At 49.9% G+C, this 25,074-nt stretch overlaps 1 protein-coding gene and 1 long non-coding RNA gene across 4 annotated transcripts in view; one reads left to right on the top strand and one right to left on the bottom strand.

Moving 5' to 3' along the window:
• The window catches only part of LOC132653719 (uncharacterized), a 108,690-nt gene that overhangs the window by 14,051 nt on the left and 69,565 nt on the right, over window positions 1-25,074 (bottom strand). The window lies entirely within an intron of this gene.
• The window catches only part of Ttc28 (tetratricopeptide repeat domain 28), a 418,557-nt gene that overhangs the window by 333,028 nt on the left and 60,455 nt on the right, over window positions 1-25,074 (top strand). For all 3 annotated transcript variants that reach the window (XM_060382619.1, XM_060382618.1, XM_060382620.1), the window contains 6 exons: window positions 12,843-14,184; window positions 15,287-15,810; window positions 19,019-19,128; window positions 20,910-21,039; window positions 22,650-22,868; window positions 24,515-24,680. In XM_060382619.1, the coding sequence (XP_060238602.1) occupies window positions 12,843-14,184; window positions 15,287-15,810; window positions 19,019-19,128; window positions 20,910-21,039; window positions 22,650-22,868; window positions 24,515-24,680 (2,491 nt within the window). The remainder of the gene's footprint in view (window positions 1-12,842; window positions 14,185-15,286; window positions 15,811-19,018; window positions 19,129-20,909; window positions 21,040-22,649; window positions 22,869-24,514; window positions 24,681-25,074) is intronic.

The following is a 25,074-nucleotide window of genomic DNA, read 5'->3' as shown; positions in this document are numbered from 1 at the left end:
AAATCGACTGCAGATAAGAGGCTTATTGTCAAAGAAATGCACATCTCTTGATGCAAGCCTGTGTCACAGCCATCTGTATGTCTTGTGTTCCCAAAGTACAAGGTAAAAAGACATTTCTTTCTTTCCTTCTTTCTTTCCTTCTTTCTTTCTTTCTTTCTTTCTTTCTTTCTTTCTTTCTTTCTTTCTTTCTTTCTTTCTCTTTGACTCAGAAAAACCTTTGGCAGTTTTGGAATGAGCACCGGTTGGGGAGGGGGGGAGGTCACATTCCTACACCTGACAAGCCAGGGTTGTTGTGGTGATCCTCCAGGCCTCGGGCAGCAGCCTTGAGCTGACTCTCGATCTTGATAAAAACATGAAAGGTTGCTTATCAGTTTGTGTCAGAGCTAACGGAGCCTAAGAAGCCCAGGTGTTCTTCCTCTGGAGGGCCAGCAGACCCTGACTCCAAGGAGGTGATGGGAAACAGGTCCACGCTAACAGCAACCAGCTGTCTGACTCAGCTAAGTTGCTCCCTTCTTTGTACTGCACTCTCCCCATCTGGAAAATGAATGATTAATGACCGTGTGCCCCTGCAGGTGATGACGTAGAGATGAAAAGAGTGAGCTCTAGGGCGGCTGGGGTCTCTGGAAGAAAGGTCTGTGTAACAGCCCATCACCATACCTGCCACTTGCAGTTCCCCCAGGATATGCAGAGTTCAGTGGTGACGAAGAGGACGGCTGCTGCCGCGGTGGTGCGTCCTGGAAAGGTTTGGTGGGTGGGGGGAGCCAGCTTATAACCCTGCCTTTAAGTTTTGGGAACTTCAGGCCTCTTCCCCAAAGAGTCGCCTATCTCGTTTATTCCCACCCAAGTGCAGTGACAGCTTGACAGCTAAAGCTGAGCTCAGGGGAATGCCACAGGGATGGTCCTCACCGTTCTGTAGCTGGGTCCTGACACAGAGTAAGGCCTTAGAGCTGTTGTCACTTCGCCCTGGGAACTGAGCTGCGGTTGCCCCATCCTGTCATATGAGCCACCGCCATAGACAGGAATGTGGCTCTTGCCAGAGCGCCTGGAGAATACAGCCAAACCCCACTGGACCCATAGGCGGTGTCCTGTGTTCAGGGTGTCCAGGTGCAGATTGACTCAGTTGAAGGTCAAATGGAGAAAAAAAAAAAAAACAAGACAAAAAATTGCTATATAATAAGGGAGAAGCAACAGAGTCTCAGGTCATCAGACCTTTGAGATCATTTACTGTTAAGGACTAAAAATTTTATCACATTTTAACCTCATTAGAAGGGTAAAAAAATACATGAAGTCAGTGGCACTGTGAACCTAGCCAACCACCCAGGTTGGTAAAGTCATGGATCTCAGAGAAGACTCTGCAGCCAACACTCTCCAAAACCAGCACAGTCCCTAAGCACGTTCTAATATTTGTCTTTATACCCAAAAATAAGTTTAGTCCTTACTCCTCATCAAGGAAACTTCTCATTGCAGTAGACTGAGACCATTGTAGAAAAGCACAACCAATCAAAATGCAGAGTTGTGGAGCCCAGTCCTAATGGACACATCTACAAAACACTCCCAAACCTAAGGCTCAGGGAGCATTGAGGAAGATGGGGTTGAAAAATTGTAGGAGCCGGAGGATCAGGGAGTTTGCTGTAAGGTTGTGTCTCCCAGTCAGTCTCACCATTGACTCCCATTGAGTCTCACCAACATGAATGCCCAAATGTGAGCCAAACAAGGACAAAAATGGACATGCCAAAGTAGAACAGGAAAAGACCATGAGGCTGCAACCCTTCTCAAAGGGTTGAGAAGGGTTGAACTGTAGTCAACTAAGGAATTTTGCGAGAGAGAAATAGTCTTCCCTCGGGGAAAAGCACACCAATTTCTTATCCAATACCAAATGGTCAGTCCTGAAAATATATATCCAAGTAACATTATACATACATAGCACCTTATTTTTAGGAATATATATTTATTCACATGTATATGCCTATAATAACAATTAATGAAAAAAGACATGAATTTGGAGGAGGGCAAGTGTTAGTATATGGAAGGGTTTTTAGGGAGGAAAGGTAAGGGGGAAATAATATAATTTGATGTAATTATATCATAATCTCTTTTTGAGACAGGGTTTCTCTGTGTAGCCTTCGCTGTCCTGGACTCGCTTTGTAGATCAGGTTGGCCTTGAACTCACAGAGATCTACCTGTCTCTGCCTCCCTGAGTGCTGGGATTACAGGCATGCACCACCACACCCAACTTATACTCTCAAAAATTAAAAACAAAACAAAACAAAACAAAACAAAAAAAAGATCATTTAAAAAGACAGGAAGTTGAGGTGAAGATTCTATAAGGAAAAAACAAATTTTTGTGGAGGTACAATGGGGCAGAGCTGATGCAGGGGACTGTTGGGTAGAAATACAAGAGACACATGAAAATGATGAGCATGTTTGGTGGCATTTGGAGTTGATCTCTTCTGTCCACATGCCCTCAGGCTGGTGGGCCACTGTGTGTTGGAGACTTATGCCAGCTGTCCTAAAAAAAAAAAAAAAAAAAAAAAAAAAAAAAAGTCTCTCCATCCTTAGTCTTTCAAATGAAAATGGTTCAGTTATGGTTATACGGTGAGAGGTGAAATACTAGCAGAACTACTAAGCTAAAACAACTTTTATTCCAAAATCCAGATCTGCACACAGCTCTGCTGCTACCACTTTCATTACTAAGACACCTGGGAAACAGTGATTTACATTCTTTCTTTACACGCATATTAAACAGCCTTAGCCTGAACAAAACACAGATAGCTATCAACAGATTGTTCCTCGAAGAACCTGCCCTCATTTTAAGTTCAGCACATAGACCACGATTTCAAACCCTATGTAAAACGGTCCATACCAAAACAAAACAAGCACATAACCACAAAAGGCCAAACAGACTCAGACTATCAGGAACTAAATGCCAGCAATGATTTTCTCTGTCACCAGTATGGTCTGTATCAGATCTAGAGAGAGGTCTCCATCAGTATAAAGGGCCTGCTGTGCAGGCATGAAGGCCTAAGTTCGGAGCCCAGCACCCATGTAAAATCAGGTGTGGTGGACTGTACCTAAGCCCAGCACTCTGGGTAGGGTAGGGGTAACTCCTTGCACCTCTGGTCTCCATACACACTTGTACAATGCACTCCTTCGTGCACACACACAAACATACGCCACATATATGTGTAGCCTCATTCTCTTCTTTGGATAAGTAGACTGACTGACAGATAAACAGACAGATAGGCTGACTTGACCTCCCAAGCACCATTATTACAGACAAGCACCAGGAAATCTTTCAGTTGTAAACAGATGTGGTCCTTTTTTTTGGGGGGAGGGGTTTACAATGGCTTAAATAAGGTGTGTTCCCTTTTTCCCATTCTGCTTACCTAGGCTATATATACTAGGGTGGCTGCGATGCTCCACATAACATTCAGAAGGGAACTGCTTCTGTCCCATTGTGTCTGAGACCCCAGAAGACTTCTGGTTTTGTTTCACTGGTGACAGTAGCACCATTTAACCAGCCCTGGCTGTAAGGGAGATTGGAAAACAGATGTTTTTTAACAGTACTAGCAAAGGTAGATAGGAAGAGGGTGGATTGAAAGTGAATGTCAGAGGCTTGGGATATGCCTCAAAGGTCTAGTGTGGATGAGGCTTGGTGTTCTGTGCTGCTGCTGACGATGACAGCAATGGCTGATGATGGTGGTGATAGGATAATGATGGTGATGATGGTAGTGATGAAGGTGATGGGGATGATGATGTTGGTGATGATGGTAGTGGTGGTGATGGTGATAGGATAATGATGGTGGTGATGAAGGTGATGGGGATGATGATGGTGCTGCTGATGGTGTTGATGACAATGATAGTAGTGATGGTGGAAATGATGATAAAGAAAATTAGTATCGGCTAAGAGCCTTTGCTACCAGCCACAAGCATTTAAAAGGTAATACTTTTTAAATTGTAAACATACTACTGTGTTCATCTTTGAGTCTGCTACACTGCTACACTGTCTCAATAAGTAGGGTAGACAGTCAAGGGAAGTCACAGCAGCGGGAGAGGAGTCTGTTTTGGTCTTGAGATGAATGGCCTCAGTGCCCTCCAAAGCTGCCATATGCAGTCACACAGGATTGGATAGCATGTTGACTTCCATGTATAAGGAAAAATTGGTTTCTGGAGACAAAGTGTAGATCACTAGACCTGGAAGGACAGACCAGCAAACAGAGGAATCTACCCCCTCCTGACAGGTTAGACTGTGACATGTTGAGAGCCAGCAAATGTTTGGAGCAATCCAGTGTCAACATGAGCTCTGAGCCTTCAACCCAGACATGAGTTTTTGAGGAGACCAGCACCTTGCAATGGGCATGAGAGAGCCCATTAAACCACTCCTAGTCACACAGCAAAGGGGAAACTCACAGTCCAGTCCCTTTCTGCTCCTTTACATATTTTTTATGTTGTTATGACCAGAAGCCCCTGTACCAATAGAGCATACTTGCAAAATGCAAGGAGTCACTTGTTTTGATAACATTTCGTCAAAGTGGCTATAGTATCACTCAATCGCAGTTTGAATTGTCAATCCAATTTGAATTTTAAAGTGAAGCTTTTCAGATCTGACAGCTTTAGGAAAGCAGACTCCATGGTTTGTTCTCCAGCCTTGCTAAGAAACTCATTCATCTTGGCAACTGAATTTGCAAAGTGAAGTCATTTTGAAGTAGTGTCCTCTTGGCCTGTCCTGCCATCTTTGCTGTTACCAGTCCATTTCCAGGGTTCCCTCTGGTCCAGGCAGACACTGCAGTCCTCATCTGGTCTCTGCTAAAGAACCAACGTCCCTTCTCGCCCAGTTAGCATTAGCTGGATTTTGCAACTGCTGTTACCAGACTCTGAGAGGGCAGAGGGAGCAGGACAAAGTGTAGGGCATGAGTGGCTCAATCCTAAGATCTATCACTTGGTGATCGTTGCTTCTGTGAGTGGTTTCAGTGGTAGCCCAGCCAGGGGCTTTGTACCTTTGTCTTACAATGAAGGAGATGCTGAGGGGCCAAGGGCTTTGGAAATGGACAGTACTCTAAAGCTTAGCTGCAATTCAAGTCTGCACTATGACAGGTATTTGTAGAATACTGAGTTTTGAAGTGTACCCAGGCAGGTGTATTCTGCAGATTTATGAGCCTAATGCTGAGGAGAGGTCATTGTGGTGGAACTAAGTGTGTGGCAGCCACAGCATTGATCCTGGTGTCTGCATCAGCGAGACCATGAAAGAGAAATGCTTCTATGCTGCTGTAGTTATTATTACGTTCACTACTATTTTTAAGTTAATACGTGTTCCTAAGGCTGGCCAGACGTCAGGAAACCTGATGATCTGAGTTTGATCCCCAAGACCCACTTGGTAGGAGGAGAGAACCAACTCTTACAAATTATCCTTTGACCTCTGTTAAGTGTGCTGCAACATACATACAAAACAAATAAGCACAATGTTATTTTACATATTTTAAAAGTGTTTCTCCGTTATTAGTAATAATGAAACTGGGAGAAAGCCCATTTATACATATACATTTCTCTTTTTGGGGGGAGTACTCAGGGTAGAATCCAGAACCCCGGGCCTGCTAGTTAAGTGCTTCATCACCAAGCCACATCCCAGGCCTTAATTTATCTTCCTGGTGAATTATATCTCACAAACAGAAAGTTGGTGGGGATGTTTAGTGACAAAGCCAGGGTTTTAAATGAAGGTTTCCAGTTTCCCGGACCTTTGTTCTAATTACTGGATGACAGTCAAGAGGCTTCCCAGTTAACCAGCTCTAGTTACTGAAGAGTTTAAGCGGGGCAACAGCGTGGAGTGGAGATGTTCTTCACATGGTCCACTCATTAGAACTTCCAGTGGGGACACCTCAGAGCAGCAGCACCCCTGGCTACGATGCTCTGTCACTGTGCAGGTTGGATTTATCCATTTTCCTTGGCTACAGCACACTAGCATAGATTGGCTGCATCACAAAGGGAAAAGTCCCCATTACACAGTCAGGTTTTTGCTGGCAGTCCTGGGAGCATAGCTTTGTGTCTACTTGGAAGTGACCAGAATTCTGTAATGGGGGGGGGGGTACCTTGATGGCCTTGCCTACTTCCAATAGCTTCAGTACACAGTAACACTCAGGTCTCCCCACTGGCAGCCTCGGGGACCTTCAAACCATATCCAAGCTGGAGCAGTGGCCGGTTAGAATCCCTGGCACCATGGCCTGCCACTGTGTCCACCGACCACATCTCTCTCCTCTTCCTCTACTGAACACTCTGTCCAACAGGAAGCAGGGCCTGTTCTTACTCCACACACAGTTAGGCTGTGATGCTCTCAGAGACAAACCTCCGTTAGGTAAGATGATGCCAAGGTCTGTTTGGTGGAGACACAGTGGCATTTTATACATTGTATAAAATAATCCCTGAGGGAGGCAGATCCTTGAGGACTGCTAAGTGATACTGTTGGGAGCAACAGCCATTCCCAGAAGGTAGTGGAGACCTGAGGCCAGGATGGAGAAGAGCTGGCTGTACTACATGTGCAGTGAAGTAGCAGAGCCACAGAAGGGATCTCACTTCAGAAAGCTGCCGTTTCATCATAACTGGCCCTCTTGGCTTACTCATATGGTAGGATGTGGTACATGGAAGTAACAGGCCAAGGCCGAGCCTGACATGCAGTGGGTGTAAAGGGCTACATTGCCCAATGGTTTGTAACTTGCCTTATCCCATAAAGGATTCTACTTTGCTCGTAACATCAAATAATGATGCAGAAGAAATAGGAAGGTAGGACTCAGGGCAATACAAATAAGTGAAAAACCAAGACCAAGGCAGGGGTCTAGAGCCACACGAAGGGCTAACACAGCTGCCAGCACAGGGCTTCCTGTTTGAGTTGGAGTTTCTGGTGAAACAGAAAGAGAAATCTGCAATTCTCATTACCCAAAAAGCAGGCTGAGTTCAGAAAGCATCCTCAGAAAGTTTCCATGTAAGTGTTTCAAGGGACAGACGGATGATATCAGTAAAAACTTCTCCGCCAATAATTGTATTAGATTTCATTGTGTGTCCTTTTCCTTTTTTTCTCTTTAGCCGGGTCTCACTCTGCAATCCAGGCTGGCATGTAGCTTGCGGTGACCCTCCCAGCTCAGCCTCCCAAGGGCCCGAGTTATACCCTCCACCGCCCCTTTCCTTTGCCCATCAGCCCTGAGGGCATGAGACAATGCTCAGGCCACTGAAGCTTGTTTGGGTCAAGCACAAGGACTTCCATGGTCTCACAGTGTCAGGGGGAGGGATTAGAGCACCCAGAGGCATATGCGTTCAAAGCTTCTTGGGAAAAGGTCTCCTAGTGGACTCTCTCCTTTCCCACAAATTCTGTTGGCTCTAGTGTAAACTGGCAGTCTGGGAAGAGGGCAGCTTACACACAGCCCTGTGTGTAAACTTAGTGGTCTGGCAAAACTTAGTGGTCAGCAGGGTGGTCATGCAGCCCTCGGGCAGCTCACTGGTGCCAGCAGCTGTGGCCCATCTTCCTGCTGCTGCACTGTGGAAAAGAGGGGGACTTTGGGATGCCCCCGAGAGAACTCCACTCTTCTCCACACTGGCCACACAAGTCCCTTAACTTTGCTCCCCTTTTCCTGGATAGGGAAGAACACACCTGGATGAAGAAGAGGGCCAGACTGGGTGGGAGTGGAGGTGGGGGTGGGGTGCGCGCTGTCAAAGGAAGAGCCCACCACAGCCGTAGACGGAAGAAAGGCAAGAGGATGCAATGCAAATCGGATGAGCAGGACGGACTGGAAGGGTGTCCGGGGCGGCCAGCAGGCTGGCTCGGCCCTGGGGACCTCTGGCTGGAGGTGGTAAATGATGCCGTTAGTGGCTCACTCTCTGCAGAGAAAGAGTTCAGAGAGGCAGGACTGGTCCAGTGTTTGAGGCCCAGCCCAAGGAAGCACCGAGCAGCTGGCTTTCTAGTGTGACAGTAATCCCACCCCAGGCCTTGAAAAACCTCCCACCCTGAGTCTCCGCCTGTCTTTCACTGTGATCCAAATGACACTCGGCATGCTTTGTCTGCTCCTGCAGCGACTAGCCACGGGCCTGCCTCCCACCAGATGCTCTCACAGCGTCTGTCCAGCCCAGGCTGTTAGGAATGACAGTGCCTGATTCCTCCGACTTCATCACCAGCACGGAGAACCCCTTCCCAGCCGCCCCCTTGTCATAGGTTTAATTACTACTTCTCCTGCTTCATAATACAATTAATCTTTCCTTCCAGCTGAGATTTACGACCTCAGAGGCCCAGGGGAGTTTTGAGCAATTCACCTGCAGTCTCAGTCTCCGATTACCCACAGGGAATAGAAAGTGGGGCTGTGTTCAAAGCTGAGAGAATATGAATATGTAATATATATAAACATATATATATATATATATATGCACACGTACGTGCGTGTGTGTGTGTGTGTGTGTGTGCGTGTGTGTGTGTGTGTGCTTTAGGGTAGCTTCTTGTCACTGTGTACACAGCTCTAGCCTGAGGGACAGTGTCAGGAGGGGACCATGGAGCAAAGGATCTATTTTCTTAAGCTTATTAAAAGGACAGGTGTGTCCAACAGAGTGTGCTTGTGGGAAGGCAGTTGGGGGTATGTGAGGTTTCCCCACCTGACTGTGGCAGGCCCCTCCCAGGGATAACAGAGGGGAAAGGCAACTGAAGAAAAGCTAATATGCAGCCATTTCCCTCATCCCATGGAGGAACAGGAAGGACCTGGCAGGAAAAGCAGACAGGTGCTTTAACCTGAATTGTGTCGGTGCAGATGAGTGCTAGCCCCAGCTCTCTGGAGACAGTGCTCACCAGTGATGGCATCTGCTGTCACGGTTCAAGAAGACCTAGGGTTTCCTAGGCACTAATGCGTCTGCTGTTCTTTGCACACAGGCAGAACACCGGTCTGTTCACACAGCACCGCCACCACGTGGCCTCAGCTGTGTGCACGTGTTAAGAGAAGAAATGGGCATGGAGTCATGTCCCCTGTACATAGAGAGGCTTTCTAGGTGAAGTGAGGACTTCAGGGGATGGGTCAGTCAGGTGCTGAGTTTGCTTGATTCTAGGAGAACCTGCCTTTCGAGGTCTGTGGGCCTAAGATCTGGAACTTTCCTGTCTCAACAGATTGACTTGGCTTTTGGTCACCATGATACAATACCTGAGAAATAACTTTAGAAGTATAGATCCTGGCTCCTACTTGCAGAGATCCTGACAATCCACAGCCTGCCCATTCCATCCCTGGGAGCTTATGGCGAGGACAGAATATCACAGCAGCAGGGGTGCATGCCAGGGGCAGGGCTCTCGGTGGCCGTACAGCACAGAGAGACAGGGGGGACCCAGAACGAGACATCTGCTGCAGAGGTCTGTCCCCTGCAGCTGTCAACTCAGTGGCATGCTGCTCACTGAGGGGGATAGCACACTAGTGATCCAGTCTCGCTCACTAGCACCTCCAGCTGGGACCCGAACCCTCAGCACATCGGCCTCGGATTGTTTTGAGGCACTGATGAATCTGGAAAAGCCAGCCTCTCTCTAAGACACTAGCAGCTGATAAAGTCATAGGATGAGTGATTTTGGAGTTAGGTCCTATTTGAAAACATACTCTGCCGTCCGACTTCGGCGAAAATGATGGAGACGGGGTTGGTTCTAGCACCCTGCTCTCGCCCCTTTGATTTTAGACATCTGTTTACCGACTAGGCCGTCCCCACGTTCCCACCCCAAGCTTTGAGATGTTTTCAAAACCACATAGGACAAATGTATGTGACCACTTGGAAGGAGATCCAGGAATCTCACCTTGATGGGGACAGGTCTCTGGACCACGTCTGGTGCACAGAAGGACCAGAAAGAGCAAATGTGCCCTCTCAGCCCAGATAAGGTGTGCCCAGCCTGTAAGTGCAAACGTCATGCCTGAGCCGACATAGGACACAGTACTGTTATTCTGTGTGTAATTTGTACCCAATGTTCTGGCACCTCAGGGAGGGATGAGACCTTGAAACTGGAGGGCATAGTGACCAGCAGATACTTTCTCTACTGATGGTCCCAGAATGGAAGGTGTGCTTAGACCTACCTCAGGCCTTGGTTATGCAGAAGAGTCTCTTGTTCAAAAGGGGCTACACAGAGCACGCAGTGCAATTTTTCTACATAGCTTTATTACTGAATGGTTAAGAGAACAGGGTAGTGACCCAGCATGCTGATGGCCTGATTTTCCTCATCTTGTTTACTTCCATAAACGCCCCATGTCCCCCCAGCTCCTGGCTGTGTGTAACAGCTGCTTCCCTTGTGAATAGTTCCACATGCGTCTCACGGAAGAGAACCTTGCTCAGCCCGGCTGCAGTGCCACGTCACACTTTCTCTGGAAGCAGATGGGCTGGTACAGCCAAGGGGGCAGAGGTCCACAAGTTCTGCTGGGGACTCCCCCCTTCTCCCTGAGACTTGCTCAGAACACTCACAAGTGAGCCTGGAGTGGGGATGTGTCTTTTCCTCTTTCCCAGACTCTGTGTTTCCTACGAGGACTGCTGAACTCTGAGTTCAGCTGAACTCTGCTGAAATCAGAGGAAAGAGCAGGCTGGTTCTAAAACCCCAGCTGGGCACTAATAGCAATCAATAAGAAGTACGGTCCACTGTGTGTGTACGAACCGAGGCCTTGCTTCTAAAGAGCTCAAATGAGAAGCTGGTGCTCAACTGTAATGGGTATCTAAGTTTAGCGTAATATTTTCTGCCTGGTCTGTCCTATGGCTGCTTTTATGCTGCTTCAACAAAGACCACAGCTGCCTAGAGAGCACACTGTCCCTACAGAATGCCCAGGCTGACAGCAGCCAGGACCTGCCAAGGGGCACGCAGTGGAGGGAGAGGCCAGCCCAGCTAGGCCGGCCAGCCTCCCTGCCCTTGTGCATGTGTGGAAGCTGTAATTTTGAAAGCCCTCCTCTGGTTCTTTGTGGGCCGGTGGGAGATAAGGAAGCAGCAGCGGCTGGCTGGAGACCAGATTGGTTTGCTATAACCAGCGGGCAGCTTCCTTCCCACGTCATTGCAGCCATTATCATCCCAACTGCTCCCTGCTCGTTGCCCAGACCCTCAGGCCAAAGTAAGAGAAACACTGTCCTGCTGCTGCTGCTGCTGCCTTGTTCACCGGCCGTGCCATCGTAGGTGTTATTCACAAAACATGGTATACATATGTTGCTAATGGTGTTTCTTTCTTTGTATGGTTCTGAGAGTCTTATGTTGCTCAGGCCGGACTTGAACTCACAACCCTCCTGCCTATATCTCTTGAGTGTTGGGATTACAGCCATGTGCCACTATGGCCAGCTCCCATTCTACGTCTCTGGGATGATTATAATCTGACTTTGGTTTTTTAAAGGGGGGGAGGGGCAAAGACTTTCGATTCTAAAACAAAAATGAGAAAGTAAAGGCTCAGATAAATTCCATGTCTGTCTGTCTCCAGGGCAGGCAGCTGAGTGGGGCAGAGGTGTCCCTATAAAACAGGAGTCTGACTTTGTCTAAAGCTACCTGTTTTTTCGGTAGCAGGATGCTTTCCTGATGTTTGGGTTCCTGGAGAATGCGGTACAGCTGGCCCTGTAGGAGAGCCGAGACAGCAGCAAGGCCTTGTTTTTGCTGGGTAGAGAAAGCTAATGAAGGCATGCTGCCCTGGGCAGCCTCCTCGGAAGGCCTTTCATTCTTTCTTCCTCTTATTTCCCAACCAGCAAGTGATCATACAGGTGTCTAAAATATTGTTACAGTAGAATCCAGAGGCTGTTCAAGAGACACTGGCTGCAATAGTGTTATTCAGAGGAAGAGCTGGAACAGGGCCAGGCAGGGCCTCCACTCAGTGATTCCTGGCTGGGCAGATCCTTTGACCCATTTTTAGGAAGGACAAGGGTATATGACTCATTTTGTCCAAGGATGCTTGAAGCCATGAAGCCTGAAGGTAGTTTAGGAGGACTGGCTAAAAGTGGGTGTTTAACTGCAGTGCCTCCCAAGTTCCCACCATTAAGGGCCCACCACATCGAAGGGGCGTCTCTACCTAGGATGCTACCTCAGGTCTCCAACCCTGCCAGGGTCTGAAGGCTCTGCCTCCCCCCCACCCCTCCCCACCCCCGAGACCAAGCTGGTGACATCCCCAGCTCCATAATGGGACACAACCTCAGAAGTGTCACTTGCCTTATGGGATCAGCTTGCTGACTCCTGTCATGCACACCCAGCTGCTGTCTGTCCTGACAGGACTGCGGGTCAGAGCAGAGCCTGTCCGCTTACACCTCACAATGATTTTATAGTCGTTGATTCCATTTATGCCCAACAGTTGTTGTGTTCACCAGTTTTGGGCAACCTCATCAGGATAGGGGGTGCTTAAAGTTTTTATTTGCTAATTTAGTGTGGAAAAAAAGGTTCTTCAGGGTTGGTTTATTTTGTGTTTCTTTGATTATTAAAGGAAATTAGTGCCACCCCTATCCCTCTCTGTGTTTCTTTGGTTGAGTTATCTGCTGACATTTATTATTCTCTGCCTAGTCGAGCAAATTAGGATCTTGGTATTTTTCCTTTTCAAGCCAAACTGAATTTTTACAACAATTTTTTCACAGCAGCTGTTACAATTTCTCATATGTTTTCTAGTGTGTTGTGTTTGCCCTTTAATTTTTTTGTGTGTTCATTTGTAAAGTATTCTCATTTTTATCGTCAAGTCTGTCTGGGTTTCCTGGTGGTTTGAAATGTGGGAAGCCACCCTCCCTCTGCAGTATTGAGTGTTTGACCCCTCCTTCAGTCAGTCTAAAGCCTTTAACTCAGAATTGCATTCACCTTAGATGGAGCTATAAATCGTACTTTCTCTAACCTTCTGTTCTTGTCCCCTTCGCCCCAGGGATCATCCACCAGATGAAAGGCGATTACGACACAGCCCTGAAGCTCCACAAGACCCACCTGGGCATCGCCCAAGAGCTGAGTGACTACGCGGCCCAAGGCCGTGCCTACGGGAATATGGGCAATGCCTACAATGCCCTGGGCATGTACGACCAGGCTGTCAAGTACCACCGTCAAGAGCTGCAGATCTCCATGGAGGTGAACGACCGTGCCTCTCAGGCCTCCACTCACGGGAACCTGGCTGTGGCCTACCAGGCCCTGGGAGCCCATGACCGGGCACTGCAGCATTACCAGAACCACCTGAACATCGCCCGGGAGCTGAGAGACATCCAGAGCGAGGCCCGGGCACTCAGCAACCTGGGGAACTTCCACTGCTCACGAGGAGAGTACGTCCAGGCCGCACCCTACTACGAACAGTACCTCCGCCTTGCTCCCGACCTCCAAGACATGGAGGGAGAGGGGAAGGTCTGCCACAACCTTGGCTATGCCCACTACTGCCTTGGGAACTACCAGGAGGCTGTGAAGTACTACGAGCAGGATCTAGCCCTGGCCAAGGACCTTCATGACAAACTGAGCCAAGCAAAAGCCTATTGCAACTTGGGCCTGGCCTTCAAGGCTCTGCTGAACTTCACTAAGGCTGAGGAGTGTCAGAAGTACCTTCTGTCCCTAGCCCAGTCCCTGGATAATTCCCAGGCTAAGTTTCGAGCCCTAGGGAACCTGGGTGACATATTTGTCTGTAAAAAGGATGTAAACGGTGCAATAAAGTTCTATGAGCAGCAGCTGGGCCTGTCTCATCACGTGAAAGACAGAAGGCTTGAGGCCAGCGCCTATGCAGCCCTGGGTACCGCATACCGAATGGTCCAGAAGTATGACAAGGCCTTGGGTTATCACACACAGGAACTGGAGGTCTATCAGGAACTGAGTGACTTGCCGGGGGAGTGCCGGGCTCATGGGCACTTGGCAGCTGTCTACATGGCCCTTGGAAAATACACAATGGCATTCAAGTGTTACCAGGAACAACTGGAGCTGGGGCAGAAGCTGAAAGAGCCGAGTCTCGAAGCCCAGGTGTATGGCAACATGGGCATCACGAAGATGAACATGAATGTGATGGAGGACGCCATTGGCTACTTTGAGCAGCAGCTGGCCATGCTGCAGCAGCTCAGTGGGAATGAGTCTGTGCTGGACAGGGGTCGGGCCTACGGCAACCTGGGGGACTGCTATGAGGCCCTGGGGGACTACGAGGAAGCCATCAAGTACTATGAGCAGTACCTGTCTGTCGCCCAGAGTCTGAACCGCATGCAAGACCAAGCTAAGGCCTACCGGGGTCTAGGAAATGGACACAGGTAACACGGACAGGGGACGGGGCTGGACACACTTGCCAGGAGGAGCCAGGGCAGGAAGGGCCGCTGCAAAGCTTCAGAGCAGTTTGTCCCCACACCCCTGACAATGTTACTGTCCTGTGTGAGACACCAAAGCCCACAGAAGGTGGGTCAGAGCCTGAGGTTACACAGCCTCAAAGGGCTAGCTGAGAGTCACACCCGGGGCTCAGACTTCACATGTAGTACAAGTGACCAAGACAAAGGAGTTCCTAGGGATGGAAGCTGAGCGGACCTGCTGAGCTGACCTTTGTGAGCACCTCCATAGTTCATGGATGTGTTTGTCAGTGCAGCATTCGGGAGCCACCAGTTCCTCAGGCCCTGGTAACAGAGGGACAGGAAACTGGTCACTCATGCCAGGCACCTGCACAGCTGTCTGTAATGCTGTACTGAACACATGTCCACCTGCTGTGGAATAGGGGAAACTGAGGCTCAGGCAATGACATCCAGATGCCCAGACAACTGGCTCCATCTGCCACCAAAATCCATGTTCTTCCTGCTCAGAGCATATTGTCACTGAGCAGCACACAAAAAAGGCTCTGTCTGCCAAGTGATGCTCCCCTCCAAGGGGGGAACCAAAGGAGGTGCCTATGTGTATAGACAGGCTTCCCTGAGGAGCCGGGGACCGTGGCTCCCGGAGCGGAGGAAGAGGTCAGACTAAATCGTCACCCACAGACTGCTCCAAGAAAGTCAGGGTGAGCGATTTATAGCTCTTGTAAAGCGATTTCAAAAGCACCGTGTAAGCAGTGGTGGAAGCTGGGAAGCCAGAGTCCCGGACCTTGCTATCATCATGCCTATTAATATATTTTATGTTTCCTCGGGGGTGCGCATCCCACTGAATTGCAGGCTCTTGGGAAGGTCAGTAAGGGATGACTTTTGAATTGCTTTCCAGATTATGAAATTCCTCTGCATCTCACTCTAAGGGCACATGATAGATTTTAGCTAGAGAAGGAGTTAAGAGCTTCTATAGTAAGTGACAGTGACGAATGCTTTTCATTTTCTCGGGGGCTTTAGCATGTCTGCACCTGCACAGAATGATCTCATTGCTTCTCTGTCTGCATCCCTGCAGGGCGACAGGGAGCTTGCAGCAGGCCCTTGTGTGCTTCGAGAAGAGGCTCGTGGTGGCCCATGAGCTCGGGGAGGCCTCGAATAAAGCTCAGGCCTACGGAGAGCTGGGAAGTCTCCACAGCCAATTAGGGAATTACGAACAAGCCATTTCCTGCCTTGAGCGACAGCTGAACATCGCCAGGGACATGAAGGACCGAGCCTTGGAAAGTGATGCAGCCTGCGGCCTGGGGGGTGTCTACCAGCAGATGGGGGAGTACGACACCGCCCTGCAATACCACCAGCTCGACCTGCAGATTGCAGAGGAGACAGACAACCCCACGTGCCAGGGCCGAGCCTATGGGAACCTGGGTCTGACCTACGAGTCCCTGGGCACTTTTGAGAGGGCCGTGGTCTACCAAGAGCAGCACCTCAGCATTGCGGCACAGATGAACGACCTGGTGGCCAAGACGGTGTCCTACAGCAGCCTGGGGAGGACTCACCACGCCCTGCAGAACTATTCCCAGGCAGTCATGTACTTGCAGGAAGGTGAGGGTCTCTCGGGCCACGTTCCCCCACCAGGTGTCCCCTGCTAGTTCTAAGGTGTCTCCTGCGCCAGCTCTCTGGACCCTCTGCCTCCCTCCCTCTCTCAGCTTTGGTACCCTCCCCTAGCCCGCTGCCCAAACAGCTGATAACCCTATGCTTGTCAGAGCAACGACTGGACACGTGGCGAATCCTCACCGATTGGGTCCCTAAGACGTGGCGGTATAAAATCATAAGGGTCTCTGCAGAAACAAGCCCCGCTGCCCCAAGCCATAGTGACCCTCCAGCAGCTACCTAAGCATCACCGCTTACAGTTCTCAGCTCGGGCAAGGCAGCTGCCAGCCCGGTGTGTCTGCCTGGCACCCGGACAGGCCTCTTCCTGGTGTTTGCTCTGACAGTGCACAAACTGATGTCAAAGAGCAGGCCTAGAAATTGGGCCCTTCGGTCAACTGCCTGAGGTCAGTGGGGCCTCACACATGTCCTTTCTGCATAAGCCAGAATCTCACAGCAAAGGGGTTGCTTTCTCCTCCCTACTGGGGGTGCCCTGCTCTTCAAGCTCTTCAAGCATAGGATCATTGGGTGTGGGAGAGAGAAAGGACCTATGCTCACTGGTGAAGGACTTGGCTCCACTGTTTAGGCACCTTACAAAGGTGGCACTTTGTAAGGGCTTCTGCCTGTAGTCCTTTTGTCCAGATTTTAGTTCTCAAAGCAAAACTCAGATGTGCCCGTTTTACTGCATTTTTTTTCCTCTTTATTTGACGGTGGTGAGAATCACATTAGCTCATTTCACACACTCAGCAAATTTTATACCATTGAGCTGTACCCCTAGCCCAAGAACTGTTCACGTATCCCCATTTTTGCAGCTTCACAACCAAGGCTTGGAAAGTACAGTGATTTGACCCTGACTATTAAGTTGGTTCGTTGTGGAGCAGGCTCAGCCGCCCTCTGGAGTTGCTCTCTGACCTCATAGAAACTGCAGGGTTGAAGCAGCTATAGCCTGTTGTTCCTGAGCCCCAGGCGGTCATCCCTAGAGTGAGAAGCAGGAGGCTTAGTGGAGAATGGAGGGAAGCTGGCATTGGCTCTGCACAGGCCAGCACACACCCGCAGTGGGGAAGTCCTAAGGCTGGAGCCACTGTCCCACCCCTCTCTGGCTCCCGCCGTGCAGATGGGGCTCCATACCTGTAAAAAAGTGGGCCCCTAGCTTTGCTGAAATTCTAGTATTGAAACAGTCCAGCATACTTCTGTTGAGTGTGTAAGAGCCAGCATCCAACATTTGCAACAGGTGCTTTATTGTTTATCCCCTTCTGAAATACCACTTCTGTGCAGCAGCTGACTGGACTGGGACATTGTTGCATAATTCTATATTTGTGGAAAGTGCTGCAGTTTGTTTTCATTGTCTCTTGTGATAAGTCTTATAGAGATTTAAAAACTCTTATTTGTAGACTCTCCACAGTGTGTGTGTGTGTGTGGTGGAGGGGCCCTGTGGGTCTAGCTGGTGTCTCTAAAGCACTCAAAGCAGGCTCAGGGTGCATAGCACCTGATGGTATCCACCAAGGCCAAGTCCTGCAGACTCTTCCGTCAGAGAAGCAGCTCAGCTGGAAGTCACCTAGCTGCCCTGTGCAGTGGGCCCCTGTGCGGTGGGGCCTTATACAGTGGGAACCCTGTGCAGTGGGATCCCATACGGTGGGAGCCTATGCAGTAGGAACCCTGTGCAGTGAGAATCGTGTGCAGTGGGATCCCATGCAGTGGGATTCTGTGTGGGTCTGAGTCTGAACAGATTCCAGACAATGTGCCTTGACACTGGCTAACTCTCATTTGGCTCTTCCTCGCTCAGGAAACTAGCAAAGGGAGTGGGCTCAACCCAGTGCCTCCCTGGGCCTTCACCACAGTGCAGGAGCGCTGGCCCTCGGGAGTGGAGTAGGCAGGCTTCTGGGAGGCAGCTGGAGTAAGTCTACTCAGTGGCCTGTAAACACCCACTTTGCTGGGGACACAGCAGGAACCAGGCAAGGTCCCTCTCTCACACAGAATTTGTCTTTCAAGGGGGTTGCCCAAAGAACCATCCTTCTGACTCAGACTGGCCAGACATCTGCACTGAAGGGTCATCATGGCAGGCCCTCTGGAGGTTAGAACAACAGAGCCATCTTGGTTCTCCCAAGAACCGTTGTCTTTCATGTGAGCTGTTTACAAGTTCTTCTGTTGCCCACTGGCATGATTTAAACTCAGTGCTGTTGCTGAGCTCTCTGAGTCCTGTGTTTTGAAATGCATCATGGGTTAAGAGGCGGGACTCTGAGCATCACTGTTCACAGCAGCTGCTCAGCTGACTCGGGGATCACACAGGCCCCGAGTGCTTGGTGCTGGCTTCCTGCCATGCCTTAGATGAGAGGGAAGCCTGGATTATGTGTACACTTGAGCTGTGGGAGCCAGACAGTGGCTTCTGCGGAGGCGCTCGCCCTGTGCAGAGAAAACCAGAATGCAGGCATAGTGACCAGGCTGAGACCAGCGGAGTGACTGGTATGATAAACCATGGCTGTCAGCATTAGCCCCCACAAAGCCCTGGAGGTGGCTGGTGTCCTAAAACCCGGAAGCTTGCCGTGAGTAAGTGACCCACACTGCAGGTGTCTATGTGAAGACCATTAAACCGAGGAGAGTCATTTAAGCCTTCCGGCTCACAATAGCACTTGCTCTGCAACCCCACTGAGGCACATCACAGCCTCAGCCTTAAAGGAAGAGCAGAGGGGACACAGAGCATGTCAGCAGCTTCAGTCACAGGAGCAGGGCCCAGCTGCGCACCATTCTGCTTTCAGGAGTCCCTCATGAGTCTCATCAGTGCTGAATGGCTGCTGTGGAGTGAGATAGAAAGGCCTGTTATCTTACCCTTTGTACCTGGTTGTCAGGAAAAGCTTTTCCCAGGCAGAGAATCTGGGGACATGAATGTATCAGCCAGGAGTTCTCATGTGCAAAGATAAGCGTTTTGCCCCTGCAAGGGTAGCCAGGTTGAGGTCCACTGGTTTCCTGTTTCTTCCTGCCCTACCAACCTATCTTCTGCCAACAGCCATCACCTGGGATCCTGCTGTGGCATCTCCTCACTCCCTGTAACACTAAAAGAGCCCCCCTGCCGCAGAGCTGGTTTGTCCCCAGTTCTACCTTCGCTACACACACCTGAAACAAAATCACCAGTCACTCCCTCTTCTTTTGTTTCCTTGTCTGCTTTCAGGTTTAAGGTTAGCCGAACAACTGGGTCGAAGGGAAGATGAGGCAAAAATCCGCCATGGTCTTGGCCTCTCCCTTTGGGCAAGTGGAAACCTGGAGGAGGCCCAGCACCAGGTAAGCAGAACTCTGGCCCAGGAGCCCAGCGCACCCGCCATCACCATCTCACAGCGGCGGCCTTCTCAGAGGCGCTGGCCTCTTCTGCTAGGCCAGTGTACTCTCTGCCTTAAAGCCCGAGAGCTGCCAAGACTCCCACTCACCCACGGGGCAGATTTCTCCATGATTTCTCAGATTCTCATGTTGTGCGCTGTTGCCATGGTCAGTGCTCAATACAAAACCGCATTCTTCAGCAGAGAGGTCAGATCAGGACGCGTGGCTGCTGGGCCTACTATCCTGCAGGTCTCTAGTTGAGGCGGAGGGTGTAAACTCCCCCCTTCTCACAGTAAGTCCCAGCTGCCACACATGCTAAAGAGGCTGAAGAGGACTGCTCACTCTGGCTGTGCGTGGAGCAGGGATGCCTTGCTGCATACTTGGCCAGTGCTTCATACTTCATACAGTGTGCCAGGCAAAGGGGATCTCTCCTTGAGCAGAGGGAGACCCTATCCAGAGGAGCATTCTGAGTACATGCTGGGACGGTAGGGTGCTGAGCTGAGTGGTTAGAGCATTTGCTGCCCTTGTGGAGGATTTGAGTTCAGTTCCTAGAACCCACACTGGGGCAGCTCATAAGTGCCTGTAACTCCAGCTCCAGGGCACCCAACACCCTCCTCTGGCCTTCATAGTCACCTGCACACATGTGCACAAGTGGGTGACCACACACACACCAATACAAATTTAAAATCCTTTTTAAAGTATTTAAGGCAACTGAAAGGATTAATTCATTTTCTATGAATAAGTTTCTATTCATAGTTTCTATTAATGCAGCAATCTACAGTTCTGAAAGTACTTCCACTCCCTGAGTAATTCCTCTGATTCCCCCCGTAAGACGGATGACAGCCTTATCCACAGAGACGAGGCTTCGTGTCCTGGCCAGGGTCTGACAGCAGCAGAGTGGTGGCGCTGGAGCCTCTTCTCTGTCTGTCCTTCTGCCCTAGGGTACTCCTGGTTCTGGGCTTCCAGAACTGTATAAATGTGGAGCAGCGGGGACATGTCAAAGGGACATGCCAGCTTTCTGGTCACTAAGGTGCCCATGTGAGTAAGACCAGCTCCATGGAGAGAAGCAAAGCCTGTTCTTGGGAGGGCCGTGTTTGGGCTCTATGACACTGGGCCACCTACAACCTCACCAGGCCAGCCTGGTCCTTCTCCAGTGTATCCAAGGCCTGAGGGGGACAGTTATACTTTTCTGGTGACAGGAATAGAGGCTTTTCATTGTTTTAATTAAATCCAGCTCTTGCCTCTGTTTTTTTTTTTTTAAGATTTATTTTTTTATACATATGAACACTCTATTTGCATGTATGTCTGCATGCTAGAAGAGGGCATCAGTTCTCACTATAGAGGGTTGTGAGCCACCATGTGGTTGCTGGGAATTAAACTCAGGACCTCTGGAAGAGCAGACAGTGGTCTTTAACCACTGAGCCATCTCTCCAGCCCCCTCTTGTCTGTGTTGATAACTGACTTTTAAGATGTCCTTCAGCCCACAAGTCCATAACCCTCATCTTTCCTATTCCCTCGCCTGTCAAAGATTGGTCCCGTAACCTATGGCTCACTGGGGCTGAGGGGATATTTCTTCAGATCCACAAGGACCCGTCTGGCAGTCATCCTTTCAACTCCTTTAAAAGGTGATTTTAGGTTGTGATCAAGAGATAGGTATCAAGAGCGAGGTAGCATCAAGAGCTGTGTTGCATCTAGGAAGTACTGGGCGTTGGTTATGGGTAATGGAAAACACTCTCTGTCCCTTGCAGCTTTACAGAGCATCAGCCTTGTTTGAAACGATCCGGCATGAGGCACAGCTGAGCACAGATTACAAGCTCTCTCTCTTCGACCTGCAGACATCATCCTACCAGGCCTTGCAGCGGGTACTCGTCAGCCTAGGTGAGAGCAGCTGCTGTGGTGTGTGTGTGTGTCCGTGCGTGTGCGCGCTCATAAACCCATGTATCCACATGGTTCGGTAAGAATATAAAGCCACACCCAGCTATTAACAGTCACTTGTTTATTCAGCAAAGATAGGCCGAGCACTGGGTGCAAAAGCCAGTCCTGGTGAGTTCGGACGCCCCTGATGTTGTGCATATACGTTGATGGGTCCAGTGTGACACGACTGGCAATGACCGAGCAGTTCAGACGCTGAGAAAGCAGATCGAGTATGCCCCCTTCACAGACTCCTGTATCACGTGCCCCTCTATTAACACCTGCTTCAAGCCTCACTCAGGCCTCACTCGGGTCAGGTGCTGAGATGGTGCAGGCCTCTTCTGTTTCCTTTGCCGTGCATTCTTGCTGCCCATTGCTTGTTCTCTGAGGGCCCGTGCCCTGGGCTCTGTTGTTACAGTCAGGCCTCTACCCCCCTCCACCCCTGCCTGTGAGTTGCAGGGCATGAGGAGAATCCACAGCCACCCTGCCCTGGGCTTCCGTGGCCACAGTGCACCCTTCTTGGCTCTTTCATCGCCTGCCACTTCCAGGAAGATATCTGTACGAGTTGCTTTTGCTGTGACAAAAGCCAATCACCGAACGTGTGTTTGCGTTGATCATTTTAGGGATACAGCCCAGCACAGGAGGGAAGGTGGCTTCCTTTCATTTGTCCAAAGAAAAACCCTTTTAGACACACTCAGTGCTGTCACCTAGGTAATTCCCAAACCAGTCAAGGTGGCAGTATTCATGGAAACTAGCAAAATGCTTCAACTTGGGCGTTTGAGGCCTTTCTACTCACCTGTCCTTCCCACGTATATAATGCTCAGGCCTCCCCTTGAAAACTGGAAGGAATGTGCTCTTGCCTGGAATTGTAATTTATTGCCCATTATGATCACACTGTTAAATCTGTCCAGCACTTTGGGGCTAATTTTCCAGTGTGCACAGAAATTGTCCCTGCTGTTCCAGTTAATAAGTTAATAGAGTAAAAGGATATTTGAATGCGCTCACATAAGGCTACCTGAACAACAGGGGCTGAAGCTGCCTTGAAGAGTCACTGGAGCTGTGGCTTGAGCTCCCTGCCCTGGTCTCCTCAGCCCATAGCCCTGGCAACAATCCCGTGTCGGTGTTTATCCTCTGCAGTGCATTCCTCACTGGGGCCTATGGCTTCATTCGTGCTTTCACACTGATGCTCCAGCTTTCAGGCAGCAGTGACAGGTGTGCAAGCCTCATACAGGAGGTGCTGCTAGAACGCAGACGGGAAGGCTGCAGGAAAGTGTGGAGGAGAAGCAGCTTAAAATCTACAGAGGACTCGGAGGCCTCAGCTGTCTGCCTGTGGGATGATAGGCAGGCACTCAGCAATGCTACCTTCCGTGCAGATGACAGTAAAGAACACTTCCCCAACATCTCCACGCTCGGGACCTCACTGACTCTGCTGAGCTCAGCAGGCAGCTCTCATAATCCGCCTTTCTGGGAATGAATCTGGAGCGGTGTGCCCGAGGTTCCATGAAGCCAGCACACGCTGTCAGAAGGATACTTGGCCGCCCTCCCTCAGTGAGCACCCCTGTCCTTCTGTCTCCTAGGCCACCATGATGAAGCCCTGGCAGTGGCAGAAAGAGGGCGGACGAGGGCATTTGCTGACTTGCTGGTGGAAAGACAGACGGGACAACAGGATTCTGACCCCTACTCGCCCATCACCATCGATCAGATCTTAGAGATGGTTAACGCCCAGCGGGGGCTAGTGCTGTACTATTCCCTGGCCGCAGGCTACCTGTACAGCTGGCTGCTTGCTCCTGGGGCAGGTAAGAGCTCTACTGAAGCACAGGCAGTGAGGGGTGGGGCATGGGAGGGTGGGGAGAGAGGGTGAGGAGTGGAGCGATCACAGGTCAGATGAGGGAAACCTTAGCTGCAGTGGATATTCTGTGGTGAGGCAGCCTCCTGATAAGATAGCCCAAGGAGTCGTGGCCCTTTGCCATTAGATGAGGACACACCCAACATGGACACTAAGAGAAGGGCTAATGTGGCAGCCTGTCTGTAGGCCGCTGTTCATCAGCTACGGAATGGAGACCACATCCATATCAAGTTCTTTCTTTGTGTGACCTCTCAGAAGGTTACACACCAAAGTCATGATGACTCTCATGGTTTATAAGCTTGAATTTCTGAATCTCACAGAATCATTTTTTTTTTAAACTAAGGCTGTTGAAATCTGTTTTAGAAGTAAAAATCCTCTTTGATTAAACCAGCACTAAACATGCAGGATGCAATAGTTATGTTGAATACAAAGCTACTAATTGGCCATGGGACCATATTTTTTGCATAATAAAATGCTGATGGCTTCACCATGTCGGGGACACACCAGATCCAATTAGAGTTTATTGACTGGAGAAACGGGTCTTATAATTGGGAATCTTGAAAATTGGGCCTCTTGCATATCTGTAAAAAGTTCAGCTGTCAGAGAGGAGTGACAAGCTTTTTTCTCCATCTGCGGCAAAGGCGATGGTGTCAGGGTGTCAGCAGGCTCCTGAGCACCTGCTCGGCGTCAGCACGACCACCTTTCCTTCACAGCCATGCTCACCTGGGCTTTCTACAAACCACACCCTTGCTCTCACCCCTTACCCTTTTACGCTAGGTTTTAAGTTGGATTTTTCCTGGTGACCTAATGAACCATATCTACATCCCTGCCTCCAGAGGGGCTCACACCCGTGTGGATGGGGTTGACAGTTGGCAAATGTCAAGGGCCTTCTCTGTGGCGGCTGTATTGTTTGGGGATGTGTTTGACAGGTGGCATACTCAGATCCATGTGACAATGAGCCGTGTATAATGACATGCCTATTTTGTCCCCTTTTTGTTCTCGTTGCTGTTAATGAGACCAGAGCTTTTGCCAGGGCTCCGATCCAATCAGAGGACCAGCACACTCCATTACCATATGAGGGCACGGCCTATGCTTATTGCCAGGAAGCCACTGTGGGCTGCCTCCATTTCACAGAACCATCTTTTTCCTCCCTTAAGCCATTAGTGGCCATTGACCAGTTGGTTTCATTTTAAAGTGGATACATGCTTATCATGGTTTGCTTTTGTGAAATGAAAGGTCTTTAGTGACAGTTTTCACTTGGCTAGCTCTGGTTTTGTTCAGGATTTCAGTCTCTTCAGGGAATTGATCTGGACACTCACACAATGATCACGAGCAGGACTCCCCAGAGCATCATTTTTAAAATGCACAGAAAGCAATTCATACTCAGGGACTTCTGTATATGTCGTCAGAAGGGTTCTCCTTGTCTTGATAGTTAGTGACACTCTGAGCAAGCACTGCCCCAGTTCACAAAGCCTAAAGCCTCGGGATCCCAGCAGGCTTGGCAAGGAAACCACACAGAAGCCATGTTCCCCTCTCCTGCCTTTGCCCGATCTCTGTCCAGCCATCTGTGACATTGCTATGTCTACCTGGTTGCAGGAATCCTGAAGTTTCATGAACATTACTTGGGTGATAATTCAGTGGAAAGTTCCAGTGATTTCCAAGCCGGCAGCAGTGCAACCTTGCCCATAGCAACCAGCTCCGCACTGGAGCAGCACATCGCCAGCGTCCGGGAGGCCCTGGGGGTGGAGTCTTACTACTCCAGGTAAGAGGACGTGCCTGGCTCCTCTTTGTTCCAGTCTGGGTGGGGTTTGATGGGGGTGTTGGGGACAGGAACTGGCTGAAGAGACCCGGTGGGCATCACATGTGCTTAGCCTCAGCACCGCCACTGCAGTACACTGTGCCCTGGAGGTCAGCCTCTCCTCTCTTGCTACAGTCCCCTGGGCTGGGAGAAACTGCCTCAGACACGTGGGCTCCCTGAGCAGAACGTGAAGGTAACATGACCGCTGACTCCAACAGAGGCTGTGTTTGCTTATAAACAGTAAACTGAGTTTCTGAGGCGGGCGATTGACACATCTGTACAGATCTGCATATTGGAGGGCTGAAGTGGTGAGTGTTGGCCTCCCAGATATCAGGGATGGAGACAGAGGCAGCTTTCT

The sequence above is a fragment of the Meriones unguiculatus genome, chromosome 4 (assembly GCF_030254825.1).
Source record: "Meriones unguiculatus strain TT.TT164.6M chromosome 4, Bangor_MerUng_6.1, whole genome shotgun sequence".
Classification (NCBI taxonomy): Eukaryota; Metazoa; Chordata; class Mammalia; order Rodentia; family Muridae; genus Meriones; species Meriones unguiculatus.
Note: the sequence above shows the minus strand (reverse complement) of the source record. Positions and strands in the feature narration are given on the sequence as shown.